The 15037-nt window shown below is 41.2% G+C and overlaps 1 protein-coding gene across 1 annotated transcript in view; it reads right to left on the reverse strand.

Moving 5' to 3' along the window:
• The window catches only part of zswim5 (zinc finger, SWIM-type containing 5), a 60997-nt gene that overhangs the window by 4744 nt on the left and 41216 nt on the right, over positions 1–15037 (reverse strand). The window contains exons 2-12 of the mRNA XM_034613658.1: positions 13113–13300; positions 12455–12623; positions 10749–10897; positions 8653–8803; positions 7516–7692; positions 7226–7402; positions 6374–6520; positions 6127–6264; positions 2965–3116; positions 2029–2131; positions 1443–1578 (exon numbers count right to left, since the gene is read on the reverse strand). Coding sequence (XP_034469549.1) covers positions 1443–1578; positions 2029–2131; positions 2965–3116; positions 6127–6264; positions 6374–6520; positions 7226–7402; positions 7516–7692; positions 8653–8803; positions 10749–10897; positions 12455–12623; positions 13113–13300 — 1687 coding nt within the window. The remainder of the gene's footprint in view (positions 1–1442; positions 1579–2028; positions 2132–2964; positions 3117–6126; positions 6265–6373; positions 6521–7225; positions 7403–7515; positions 7693–8652; positions 8804–10748; positions 10898–12454; positions 12624–13112; positions 13301–15037) is intronic.

Raw genomic sequence — 15037 nt, forward strand, 5'->3', positions numbered from 1 at the left:
TTAGCCCAGTGGAGCAGGCTGTTTGCAGCCCACTCTTGCTCTGTGTGGCCGCCATCTCCCTCATGTCTGCCTCTCCAGCTAACTACGCAGCTCCGCCCACACGCTTAGCGTTTATGTGCTGGTATCTATATCATTGTTTACACACTGAGGCAGCCAGCAGTGAACTGCTGCTGGATCGTTTTACACAAATATCAGTTTATAGAAAGAAAACAGGAACAAATGAATGGCTAATGGCTGAAACTACTAGTCAGGGTTTACAGTATAACCGGTAGGCAGACAACAAGAATGATGTTGAAGAGCTTTGTTTTCTGCTATATTTTCAGTTCTCACTCTCTGTACTGACCTGTTAGATGCGGACTCGATTATAAAAAGTGGCTTCTCTCACAATTGTCCTCACATGGACAATAATAAAATCCTCACTGAATCACTAATTGAACTGTGTAAATGAAAATAGACTATAAAATCATAGTTGTTTGAATGTTTATTTTAGCATTTTGATGACCAAAACAAAAATAACGAAATCTAACAGGATATAAAAACTACCACTGGAATTGGTGAAAGTGAAATAAATCTAAGTTAAAACAAAAATTCAAGAATTTGGCAAATACTCTTATTCCCTTTCTCACTCAACAGTTAGATGAGAGGATCACTTTTCTCATGTCTGTTCAGTAAATATGAAACTGGAGCCAGCAGCTGGTTGGATTATGATAAAGACGGGAACAGTATTCCCATCTGACTCTCAGCAAGAATGCAAAATGCTATCATAATAGATCAAAGTACTTGGTACTGGTAAATAGGCTGGCTGAAACAAATGAGACCACCACCACAATGGGTGGCAGCCTGTACTGGCTCTTAACACTCAGGTGCACACAGATAAGAATTCATGCAGGCTGATGCTACAACGCTACAATAAATCCCACCTGCATGAAAGTTCATGAGGGTGATGAATAATTAAAAACATCTGCTATTGTGAAAAGTGCAATTCAGCAGCAGCGCAAACTGCAGCCGCAGAAATGACCATAAAGTAAAACTGAAAAACTGAACCAAGGTAGGAGGTTAGAATTGTACTTTGCTTTGGCTGTGTGTAGCTAAAGCATACAGTTGTGTGCAACTGTCAAAATAGTGACACAACGAAATACATTGACTTAAGACAGAAATACTCTTTATTAGAGGCTCTTATAGGAACTAAATAAACATGTTTTTTTATTACATGTAATGTATATAACATCACAACATAGAGCCTACCATTTGTTGTGACTAAGCTTTTATTCATTTTACATCAACGGCATATCTAACTGCATGTATAGATAGATATAAATGTGTTATATAGTATATATAATATCTAGGAGAGAGAAGCCTCTTACAATTTTATTGTACCCGAGTATGGTGACGATAAAGACCTTGAATCCTTGTTAAATAAAAAATGAAGCGTAGAGACTGACCTCATTGCGCGGAGAGCCACCTTATACGCCAGGTCAGCGTCGTGTGGCAGCAGGGCGGTGAAGAGGTACTTGGCGAAGGTGTGCATTGGAACACTCTCCCTGTGGATGACTTCCCCAAGACCGCTGAAGGGACCAGCTGCACCAAGAGAAAGACAAAATAAGGATTTGTTTTTAAGGTGTGAACTTGTTACGTGATCACATCCATTGATTGACAAAGAATTTGAGATAAGAATCTTGAGAGAAATCAGTATAACACACTGTATCCTAGATGCTTTAACCTCTTTAAATCTGGCCTTTTCCCAGGCCCCTGATTGAAAAAACTAGCCCAAAATGAATAGAGTATATCTCTGCAAACACTGGGTCGATATGAATAATCTTGGCATCTATATAAAAGTAACACTATCTGCAGAGGTGTAAACGTCAGGATAGATGTTATTAGCTCACAGTAAATGAAGATGGAACACAACATAAATTAATGATTTAATTTCCACCTAAAGAAATTTGTTAGAGTGAATAACCCCTATGAAATTTTGCAGTGCAAGTGTTCTGGGAAAGTGTTGTCATTGTTGTCATTGTTGTTTCGTACCATCTAGTAGCTGTATGGCCTGTTTCCGAAGAGTCTGAACCAGGAGGTCATCCAGCTCCAGCTCTTGAAGTTTTACAACGATCTGCTCCTCGTTACGACAAACCTTCAACACATTCACAACACAAACATTATTTACCAAAGCAATAAATATTAGATATCAATAACAATGAGAGGAAGATCTTCCATAATGTTCCGAAGAAGCTCGTAAACTTCCACAAGTCTTCCTAAAACAGTCATTTTTAGTGACTGTTTCCAATGCAAATAGATTCATTTCAAATCGATAATGTCATTGAATCATGTTAGTATTATTTCCATAATCTAGATACAATAAATTGAGATGTGTTAATTGAACCAAATTAAAAAGAGTAGAACTAAGCTGACTTAATTAAAAAAAACTTTGAAGTTTAAATACCCTTTAAGAAGGGATTTTGAGATTGAGGAATTACAGGACGCGCTGCACTTAAATACCTCAAACTCTTGAATCACTGCTTCTCTATTGTTCCAGTAAACAACAGAAAACTGATTTTATTTTAGCCAGTGATCCAGTAAAAAGTCCGTTCACTGATTTGATTGGTTCTAAATGATATTCTTGTGTGAAACATTAGTGCGTGTTGATTCTCATGACATTAACAAAGGTCTGTGGCAGCTGTGTTAAGCACTTTAAAGGAGATTATCATTCACACAATGAAATGCTGCTTAGATTTATTCTAAATCACAATGAAATGAAGTACTGTGGCTTTCTGTTTACTGGGAATAAAATGACGTGACCTTTTCTCTCTTTTTGCAGTGAAGATTTTACACAAAGACATAGATGTAAAATTACAGCAATTGCTGTTGTCTGCAAAGAACAAAGTCAGCTGCTTTCAGACAGATAGTCAACTCACAACTACATTATTACTACAGATCATCATGTGGCAGTGTGTGGTTCAGTAATACCTTATCCTGAGCATAAAGGCCCTCGGGCATGATCCTCTGCTGGCCCATACCCATGAGAGCCACCTCTAAAGCCAGAGTCAGGTACGACTCCCCAGCATCAGGACAACCCCACACTGGCACATGGTGGTAGACTGGAGGTCTGGGTTCTCCCTCTGAAGGTGGAAACAAAGTAAGAGAAGAAAGAACGAATAAAGTTAGATACAATGTCCCTTGTGTGGCAGATATATTCTGCTTCGGTCAGTAAGTTTATTAATATAAGCAACATTAGTGGCACATGGAATGACCCGGTTCATGCCTCGGTGGGTTGAAGCCGTTGGGAGCACGCAATGCACCAAAATGTGTATCAGGCAGGGTTGGTCATCACTGTACACTGAGAGAGTTACGGGTCACAGTCATTATTACCCCTGTCAATACAGACAGTGAATCGATCCCTCACCAGCTGCATCAGTTTTGTCACATCTGTTTGACACGAACTAGCCCGAGCAGAGCTGCACACACACCACACTCATCACCCAGCTTGTTTATTCCACAATGCTGGTGTTGGGAAGGAGCTTAAGGGAATGAATCTGAGGGGGAAATAAAAAGGTTTCTCCCAGCAGCTTCCGGCCTTCTTTGTTAAGCCCTAAAATTCTGGATTCAAAAATGAAAAATGATTGCGATGGGATCTACTGGATAATGTTACGCTGACCTTTAAAACACTTTTTTGTCAAAATATGACACACAAGCTTCTACCAGGTTTTCTGTCTTATTTTATTTGGACCGAGAAGGTAAGGTGTTACGGTGGTGAGCACTGTCACCTCACAGCAAGAAGGATCTTGGTTCGGCCGGGGCCTTTCTGTGTGGAGTTTGCATGTGCTCCCTGTGTCTGTGTGTGTTTTTTCCAGGTACTCTGGCTTCCTCCAGCAGTCCAAAGTCATATACAGACTGGAGTTAGGTTGATAGGAGACTTTAAATTGTGTGTGAATGGTTGTTTGTCTTTGTATGTTGGCCCTGCGATACACTGGCGACCTGTCCAGGGTGTACACTGCCTCTCAGACAATGTAAGCTGGGATTGACTCTGATAAGGGGTATAGATGTTTATGACTGAATAATAATCTGAATAGAGTCAAATGTTAATTAAGTGAAATGACATTGTTTTGTTTGGTCAGTTATAAATTTTCAGTTGTTACGTGCCCTGTTAATCTCATTCTTACCATTTGGGTGATAATACCCAAGAAGATGCCCAAATTCTAAAGCTGCCAAAAACAAATGCAGGTGGGCACAAAATCACCAGATCTGGCCATCTGAACATAACTGTAAATCGTTGTATACAGTCCTAGGTCATGTTTCAGGGGAGAAAGGGAAGTGGATTTTTTTCCTGTGTATTACAGTGTAGGGGTAGATATCCCCTCAGGATCAGTCACTATGGAAATATGTTCACAGTATCAGACAGCTAACATGTCTTAAATCAAATGAAAATCATTCAGTAAAGTCAAAATGTGGAGTGATTAAAGCTGTATATAACCTAATGTGGGATACATAGTGGACTGTGTTCACAAATCATAATGTGGCTGCCAACCCTGCACCAATGCTGTTCAACTAAGAACAGATGCCACAAGTCTCAGCTGCTGATTGGTGCACATTTGTGTCCGTCTCTCCCCCACCTCATCATTCAGCTTAAATCCCCTCTGAGCAACATATCCCCTCAATCCTGTTTATTCCACGGATTTATGGGGAATGTATTATGTCAATGAGTGTCCTCACTAAGATAGAAGTACAAACATGTGTGTGTGTGTGTGTGTGTGTGTGTGTGTGTGTGTGTGTGTGTGTGTGTCTGTGTGTGTGTAGAAATCTAGGAAAAGTGGAAACTGGTTTCACAGATTAAATCCCAGCACCAAATCTGTTTTGGTCCCGTTTCAACTGTTGATAGGTTGATTTGAAAAGATCAGAAATGTGCTCTTTGATTGGCTAACATGTAGCTGGTTGCCATGTTGGCAGACGTTCCCAGCTGTCTTCGGGGAGGAAATAAGGCAACCCAACACACACACACACACACACACAAAATAATCATACCACTCTCCTCAAATTCCCAAAACAACAAAAGACAATCATTCACTCTGTCTTAAGAACACACACTCATACAACACACACACACACACACACACACACACACACACACACACACACACACACACACACACACACACACACACACACACACACACACACACACGACTGTGCCAATGGTCATTGCATTGTTTGAACTGACAATGGTTCCCTGTAGCCTAGTGACAATGGGAAAACCCAACCCCTATTCTGCTTTGTGGCAATGGTCACTGGTGCAAAAAGGCCCTGGGCAGGGTGAGAAATGCAAATGGTGATGGATTCTATACATACCACACGCACACACACACACACACACACACACACACACACACACACACACACACAAAGAAGAGTGTGGTGTAAATGAGCAGGGTGTTGCAGCTCAATCCATTCATGCTCTGCTAGTTCATGGCTGTGTGCAGCACAATGGTGCCTGGTCCATATGTAAGAACATTGGGTGTGTGGTCTAATGAGTCACTGCTGGTGAACCCCATCACCTCTGCATCAGCTGGATAAGTGGGTCAGGAAGTATTATACCTTGTGTTTGTTAAATTGAGCTACTGTATTTGATCAACATATCGTTGAGTGAGGAGACTGGGAGGAGTTTCATGGTTGAGTATGCATCTTACTGAGGTTCATACTCAGGCGTTTATAGGTTTAATGGACAGTAGTGTATCTTAGACCAACGTCAATTATGTTCAAAGTGGACACGGTAAGGATGAATGATTTGAATCTAAATATATGTAATTCTGTGCTTATGTAAAGACACTGGTTTCCATGCCTGAAAACTCAACACATGAGACTCAGAAACACAAAATGAAGTTTGTTGCTCCTCCCGAAATAATGGAATTTCACAGGATCCACTCAGCGGAACGTCCATAAACTTCTTCAGTGCTACTTAATGAATCCAAATATGAATAATCATGGAAAATGTTGTCTGACGCAGAAAATAAAACATGACAGGCCTCCTCTTTTGGCTTTAAAATAAGTCTAATAAGAGTTTTGATGATTTCTTATAATAATTCCCTTGGAAAAAAAACTCAATTAAAAAGGAGAAACGGAATCATGTGTTTGTACCTCCGGTATCCATGCTGTTGTCGTCATCCACGCGGCAGGTTTCTGTGAGAGTGATGAACAGACAGCCAATCGGGTCTAAGGGATGACCGACCCAGCCTTCTACGTTGGTGATGGAGGTCACACCCCTTTGGAGGAGCTCTGACAGAGGATGAGAGGCGAGAAGTAAGCCAAATGTAAAATGAGTGGTCATGGCACCGTCGCTCCAGACACAGCATAATAGGTATGTGTGTGTGTGTGTGTATGATACCTTTCTTTTGGTGTTTGTACATGTCCATCTGTCTCTGCTGTTGGAGGCGAAGTGTGTTGATGATAGCAACAGCCAATCGCAGGGCTTCCCTGGAGTAACCGTGGGAACGCAGGGCATCAACGCGAGCACATGCTGTTGGTACATGGTCTGTGTGGTTGACAGTGAAAATAGGTGGGGTCAGAACAGCTTCATACTGATACATACACACACAGAAATGAACGTGAAAAGATCAGAAAAGGGCTTTTCCCCCAAAAAACGTTCTTCACTCCCTCTTTCACTAATAACCAAAGAAACACTCACACTGTGGGTCATAGAATTTTGTTAGTAACTGCACAAACACACCCACTTTCTCACACACCCACACACTCTGCAGGCTCAGCAGAACGCCAGTGCGTGTCTGATAGCTGGCTTAAGTTGCAGAATCTGACAGATCTTAGCTGGAAGCTGCTTACTGCAGATACTGGCCTCAATATCAGCAGAATTAGAGTGTGTGTGTGTGTGTGTGTGTGTGTGTGTGTGTGTGTGTGTGTGTGTGTGTGTGTGTGTGTGTGTGTGTGTGTGTGTGTGTGTGTGTGCGTGTGTGTGTGTGTGTGTGTGTTTGGAATTAGAGATTGTGGGTATATGGATGTACCACAGGAACACTTTCATTCCTCCTGAAAATTAAGTTTTCATAATCTCACAGGTTCCACAGGAAGCGTGTGTTTGTGTGCATGTTGTTCAGTGCACCTTTCTACCCTGAATACATATCAAATTTGACAAAATGAATAATAGAGTATCAATGCAGAGAGCAAATAATGCAAAAGGTAAAAATAATGTTTTTTTCTGGAAATGAATAATGAATTGTGATTTTACCGAGCCAGAGCGGCAGACCCTGTGGGTTGAACAGCAGGCTCTCCCCCTCTCTCTGGTAGGACGGGGACATGTAGTAATCGCTGCTGATGATCCTCTGGAGGTGACTGTCCTGCCAGTGGAGGTCACAGGCCTCGATGGCCCGGCTGAACACTGTCCTCCTCGGCCTGGACACAGAGTCTAAGAAAGACAAAACATACAGGATCAGTCAGAGTGACAAGTTGTTCCATCAAGATCAACTTAATTCTGGTTTGCTTTTATATTTTGATCACAATGTGTGTGTCTGTGCCCACCCTGTGCGAGGTTGCTCTGCGGCAGAGCGTTAGTGATGTTTGGAAGCTCGCTGCCGTAGTTGCCGTCCTCCAGTGGGCAGACGTCCATGTCCCCCCACTTCTTCAGCTGCTTGAGCCAGGTGCTCTTCTCCTCACTTTTACAGTGGGGGTTTAGAACCACGCACACCCACAGTGCACCTGGGGAAATGAGGGCAGTCAGAGGTCAGTATACAGAGGACACAAAGGGAGTGTGGTCCTAAATGAGAGACTTGACCTGCTCCAAAAAACTGTCAGTCTTCGTCATTTATCAAGCAAGAATTCTAAACATTATCAATTGTGACAGTAAATGGAGGTGGAAGATATAACCTTCTGTAAAGTTATTCAACTGAATGATCGAGGGAACAGTAGACTGTATGAAAATAATCTACTGTCTTTAAAAAAAAAACAATTCTATGTTATAATAATAACAGAAAAACTAGACAAATCTTAAGAATAATCATTCAGTCATGTCAAGGGAACAATATGCTGCATGTCATTACATCACACATCCACAATTATGATTGTGACTGCAAAAGTAAAAAAACAACATTAACCGACAACTATTTTCAGTTTTATGAATTGTCACATTGAATAAATCAAAATGTTGGAAATAACAACTGACAGCTAGGTGGCCTTCTCTGCTTCCTTACTGCTTTTTCCTCTAGAGTTCTACATGAACCTCAAACTGTATTTGCATCTGAGAAAAATACTCAGGCAACTAAGTCTGACCGTCTGGCTGGTTTTTTTTGTCTCCCTGTGTCTGTGTCATGATCTCCCTCGCTCACCCAGGAAGTGTTCTTATTGACCTCTTAAATGCTGAGATTGATTGCAGAGAAGCTGAGCAGCCGTATTGATCGGCAGCCTTTATCATTCACTCAGTGCAGGGAGCGAGAGGAGAGGCTGGAGCGGGAGGAGAAGCTACAGACTGGATGACCTAATAGCTTAGTGACTGAGTGCTAACCTAACGAGGTGAATATTCATCTCAGTCACAGACAGACTGGACACATCTGTTTGACCGGCACTGACTTACGAAAACAACAAAAAAATCAAAATGGAGAAATCAGAAACAAATATTTCTGCACGTTTCTTTTTGCACAGCGTTTCTTTATCTCTACTTACCCAGCTCATCCCACAGCTGCCGACACTTGTCCGTCATGCCCGTGCCCTGCTGTCTCCATAGCGACAGACGAGGGTCCGCCATAAACTGTTCCGTTATGAGCGTCAGCATTCGGGCGCCGTTGGAGTCTCGCATTCGTAGCATCTCCCGCACCTGGAAAGACAGTACAGTTAGAGTCACTGTATGTAGAACATCAGTCATTAGAATCTTTTCAGGAGAGAATAATAAAAAAAACATTGAAACTATACGTGAGTGGGATAGGTATTAAAATCTGTATATTTAAAGGTAAATATAACTGTTGACAGTTAATCTGTTAAATTTCTACTTCCATCTTGCCTTAATAAAAAAGCCTCTCTTATCATGGATCGTCATTTTAGGCTTTTTGGTGGGGGGGGGGGGGGGGAGTATCTGTTCTGGCACCGTTTAAGCAACAGAACCGTTTTAAAAAGTACTGATTTAGCACCGGTATCATAAAAACGATACCTAACTCTATGCATGATCTGAGATGCACTGAAGATTTAATTAGCCACATCATCTCCTGAGATGAAACATAAACTCACTGATTCAACTAGGAAGCGAATAAAAATCCAAGGCAGCTCAGGCTGGAACGTACATGATAGAGGGATACATGTCTGAAATCCAGGCACAATGGAAACGATACAGCATGGTGTCTGACACACGCCCACCTCATCCAGTACATCTAGCATTTCATCTTCTAGTTCAAAAGCAGACTGTAAGATGTTGTAAAACCATTTCAATCCCACCTGAAACTAAATAAAAGAAAGAGTTTGGCATTGAAATGGAGAGATTCACCGGATAATAGGTTGTGTTTAGTGGCCTCTTTACACTCAGACAAAGAGCACTAGGAAGGCACATCTATAAAACCTCTACAGCAACTTTGAAGATTTGCAAGGTTATATTTAACCATAATCAAAACCGGTTGGTGTCTCAGGTTTGAATAATACAGTTGAAGAAATCTTGAGATGTTCTCAGGACTCGCGTTTTGTGTAATTTCACCGTGGGAAAGCATAGTTTCACATGGAGACAAAAGATCATTGCAGAATGGACACAAAAGGGCACAGTCATCTGTGAATCCTGGTATTCTTTGACACTACAGAACAAGTGCTGTATGTGAAGTTGAAATGAAGATGTGACAAATACGTAGGAGGAAATTCTGTCTCAACTACTGGATATTTGGGGTCAAACTTTTGTCAACGTTACATAAACATGAGTTTACTCATAAAAAAGGGGTTGGATTTTACAGGCAGCGGAGAGTCTAATAAAATAAACTATTGTGTTGGATTATGGGAAATTTGGGAAAAATACTTTAGTCTCCATCAATGTGATCACTTTTTTATTCCTTTTTGAAGTCGTCAAACTTAATGCAAAGATAAATAACTAGAGCAGCCTTTTAAAGTAGATCTATATTTGCATCCAGGTGATATAGAGAAAGAGTTGCCTTTTCACACATCCAGCAGACACATAGCAACATTAACCTCCACCTGTAGTTGTGTTTCTGGTTCCCTAATGAATCCAAATCCAATATTAACACTTCTTTTTAGCTCCATTTTTGTCTCCACCAACTCCTTAAAGAAACATCTGAAGTTCCTTCAATGTTAGTCAGTTGTTTGATGCTGGTGCAGGTGGTGCACGGTTGGATTTTAAAGCTTTGTCATTAAATAAACCCAGCAACAGACAGAAATGATTCAAGTTAGCAGTGACAGTTCACCTATAAAGACAAACTGTGGTTCATAAAAACCAAAACAATGAGTGGAAAGACGATAAAATGTACCAGAGAGTTAAGGAGAACTGCAGAACTGTGGGATAAAAGTGGGTTCTTCACTAAAAGCAACCCATGACACATTTGAACCATTGTTATAATAGGAATATTCATAATAGCAATATAAATAGATGAGTATAGCACAAGGTAGTTTTTAGTATTATGTATTATGTTTATCACACAAATTTTATACATTTTATTATAGTTTCAAAATAATCACCGGCCTGTTCAAATGGGCTGCTACATATTTTTACTCATTGGTTTATTGCATTAATAATATCTAACAATGAAGCAGAGGTAGGAAGCAGTGACGTGTACCTTAGCAAACATGGAGTTGAGCTGCTTCCCAGAGCCGTAGTATCCTCCCTGGGATAGAAACTGTTTGACTTGCTCCCTGACCTGATCCTCGTCCAGATGCCAGCAGTTGTCATCGTCAATGCTGGCACCTGCAGTTGGGTCTGGTGCACCTGAGAATACACACACACATATACTTAATGGCAGGCACACACACACACACACACACACAATACTACATGGAACTGCATGAAAAACTGAATTAAACTGAAAACAGAGGCACAGTTTCAATCCAGGATCAACATTCCTCTCACATCATGAAAGATGCTGTAAGCAAAGGTACGTCTGTATATTCACTGGGTCGCTCCATTCCTTCCTGTTCACAGTTCTTAACCCGAGGAAAGAAAGTAAACAGAGGGTAACTATGGGAAGTGGAGATTACTTTTAGATAGCCACTCCACAAAAACACAGCTTCCTTTGCTAGATACTGACATTTGATCCCAGATTTATTCCTTCAATGCTGAGAGAGAGTCATACATAACCATCCTGAGAGCAAAACTAAGAAATGAGTAATTCTGAGGTCATCGAAATCGTTGCCAATACTCACTGCTTTCAAACCTATTTGTTTTAACACTTAACTTAAAGTGCACCACCATGACATTTACAAAAAGCTGCTCTTTCTACACTTATCATACACTGCAGGGATATAACTCCAACTTTATTTTTCTTCTATTCCGCACTGAGCGTGTGCGTCTGAGAAATACTACAGGGAAATGTAGATATGCACTGAAGGGGGGGGTGGGGGGGGGCTGCTTTGATCTAGCAGGAAGTGAGCTGAGGAAGGCCCAGAGATGTGTTTCCAACTGGCTGGGAGTACGCTGCAGCAAACAGCAACATTCCTCCATCAAAGGCTGCCTCGCTCCTGGATCGACTGAACTTCAACCCCCATGATCCCCCTTAGCTGAGAGGAAACACAGCCCGGGGCTTCCTGGACAGAAGAGCTGGAGAATGTCAACATTTAGCGAGGAGGATGAAATAGAGAAACATAAAGAGTTTTGTTTGGTGAAAGGATGTGTCTCGTTTGTCGTTTCCCTGATGCACGCCCATTGCTGTTCTCCTCCTCTTTTTCATCTCGGTACTTTCTCCGGCCCTTTCATCTCTCCACTCCTTTCCGCCTCCTCCCTCCCATTTCCCCGAGTGCCATTTCTCCTGTCTCTTCCTCTCAGTGTCCCCTTCCTTTCGACACATCTCTCCTTTTTACCCTCTGCAGCATCCATTTCATCATTCAGCTTCTTTTTCTCTGCTTTCTTGAACATAGCCCAGCCACTGGAAGGAGGTGGTGACTGGAGAGTGGGAACTGAGAAATCAAACGAGCCATTTGAAGCCGGTTTCGCTGCTTCGCCAGAGTAATCAGGGGCTCTGACGTATGACAGCCTGTAAGCTTGCATGCGGCATGTTTCAAGTCTGGAAGCTTTTAAGTCTGGCCTGTTGCTGTGAAGATATCACTGCAGAGGGATGGACAGCATCTCCACAAAGCAAGAACTTTTCAAGAATTAAGAACAGGTAGAAAAGAAGAGAAGAAAACTTTCATATTGACCGCTTGGCCCTCCTGACATTCAAAATCAGATGTAGATGGTGCTACATGAAAGTTGCAATAGAAATCCCACTTTTTGTTGCTTGAAATCAAATCAAACAGACTGAACATGTTGGCGCAGACGTTGTCGTCTCACCATGAACCTGGTTGATCTCAGAGTTGGAGGAGAGGATCTCATCAGCCAGTTTCTGAGCGGTGGGCAGCACCTCAGTGTGGTGGGCAGTTATCAGATACTGGACCAGCTTCTGCAGCTGGTCTCTGTTCATCTGGAACAGCGTCTCGGAGATGGGCAGCCGCAGCTTCACCTGCATCAGACACACACACACACACAAGTGTTGGTGCATGACATGGCAACTTTTCTTATTGTAAGGTGTGAGTTTATACCTTTTGTCTCTATTTAAGAACTCTCTAATCAAACCAAAAACACTTAATAAACACTTTGAAGCAACACTGTAACTTTTGCAGAGCAACATCAGCTTTTGCCAATGATTTTAAAGCTGTTCTTCTCTGTGAAGTTGCATGATGTTTAGACTCATTGCACCACATAACTAAGGCTACAGAAGTAGAGTAGTGCTGTTAGTGTTCTAAGATTTAAAAACAACTGGAAAAAATATCTTTAAAACTGCTTTAGATTATTTAAATTTGGCATGTAAATGTTTGATTGGCCTTCTTCAGATGACTTTTACTTGTTTTTGTGTACATTTAAAATTGATGCATATTGGAAAAAATACTTTAAACAGAAAGTCAAAGTTTATGATATTAAGAGATTAAATACTGTGTATTGTGATTATTACCTGTTCAGGCTTGCGAATCCGGTAAAGAGACAGCGCCACCACATGCGCGCAGTAGAATATATCCCGGTTCCCGCAGCCACAAGTGACTGAGGTTATCTTGCAGCGGTCGAAGCTGATGGCCACCTTGTGTGTGACCTCTGGCTCTGATGATGTGGTGGGTTCAGTTACTGTGCCACTGAGGTGAAAGCCTGCAAAGACACGAGGAAGAAGGGGAAAGAAGTGAGACTTTATTGCAACATAAATAACTAGGTAACATTCACATTTGTTGACCTTGACTGACTTTTTTTGGTTATTTGTTATTAACACAACCATGTCTATGACTTTCCATGGGTATTAATGACAACAGCCCTCATATACCAAGTGGACTATTTGCTGTTGGCCACTGTTGAGGTGTTGTTGAGTGTCTGGGGCTGACCATTGTTTGTACTTTTTGTGGTATGTCAGGCATCGTTGGTTGTAGTTGGCCATTTCAAGCAGCTGTTTGGCCAATTTGGCAAGTTGAATTGACTGGATGGATTCTGAACACTGATTATCAAGTCATTATTCCTTGTAATGCTAGTGCGTGTCAACACTCCAACAGCTGAAGCCTTTGCAATGAGTTCAACTGTAGGTTTTAAAAAGGGATAAAATGAAATGGCCATTGTTGGTGCCATTTTCTGTTCTGCAGGGCCCCAGAACTTTAGAGAGACTCCAGTGAACACGATGATCCATTCCATTTGAAGAGAATCGGCTGAATCAGAGACAAGTGGTATACATCTCATGCAAAACATATTTTATGTATAAACACATTGCGTCCTGTGTATGGCCAAAGGATAATACACAGTTATGTAAAACGGTATTGCAGCATTTTAAAATATTTTTGAATCATGTCTGACACTAGGCAGGTATCTAATTCTGAGTCTACAAGTTTGATAAAAGATAACAAAAAACTCAGTTATGGAGTACCTCAAGGATCTGTCCTAAGTTCTCTTCTATTTTGTGTCTACATGCTTACATTTGGAACAATGATACGTTTTTTAACTGAATCAATTATTACAAACATCTATTGGACATTTACTTCAAAATCCTTAACGATCATAGAGCTAATATTCCATTAAAACCAACATTTTAATTATGTATATAATAACTTTTATTACATTGACTTAAACATAAAAAATGAAGCCCTTTCCAACTTCAACTGCAGGTAGCCTGTATAGGTCAGTTACTAAAAGACATAGTGTGAAGAAAGAAACAGAGGAACTGAGGGGAAGCAAAAGTACAGGTGGACAAACTGCAGGCTGACTACCAATATGGTGAGTCCGCAAAAAGAGGCTAAAGGAGACGAGATGAGAGGAGAAATGTAAGAGAAGAACAGAGAATAGAGGAGGAAAGAGTGTATCTGGTCTGTCCTGTCGTCTTACAGTGACAGGTCAATTATTTATGAGGTGAGATGTGCATGTGTGTGTAAACAATGGATTACTGTATCTCACCAAACCATAGCAACCTCACTGCTGCTTTACCAGCTCAAAAGACAGGAGAGAGAAAGAAACATAAAAGGAGGATGAGCAAGCCAACTGGAATGCAATGATATGGCAATTTTGGGTATGGGCTGAAAACTATCACATGTCTAAAGTCCTGAAAAACCAACAAAGAAAAATGCGAACACTAATTCACAGACGTGAATAATAGATTCGGGGGTATGGGCACGCATGGTAGAGCAGCCTTAAACGTATGTGTTAAAGCATAATACAAAAGCAAAATCCACAATAGGTTTGTCCAAACCAAATGTTGGTTGAGAGCAGACACACACATACACTGAGATCCAATCAACTTGCTACAACAAAGATAAGCTACAGGGGTGTCTACATAAAGAGTTAAAAAGAAACTGATGTATGTTGTGAATGTAGAGACTGTTACACAAAATAAAACAAGGTAGGTTATGAACC

Source organism: Hippoglossus hippoglossus, chromosome 17 (assembly GCF_009819705.1).
Source record: "Hippoglossus hippoglossus isolate fHipHip1 chromosome 17, fHipHip1.pri, whole genome shotgun sequence".
NCBI lineage: Eukaryota > Metazoa > Chordata > Actinopteri > Pleuronectiformes > Pleuronectidae > Hippoglossus > Hippoglossus hippoglossus.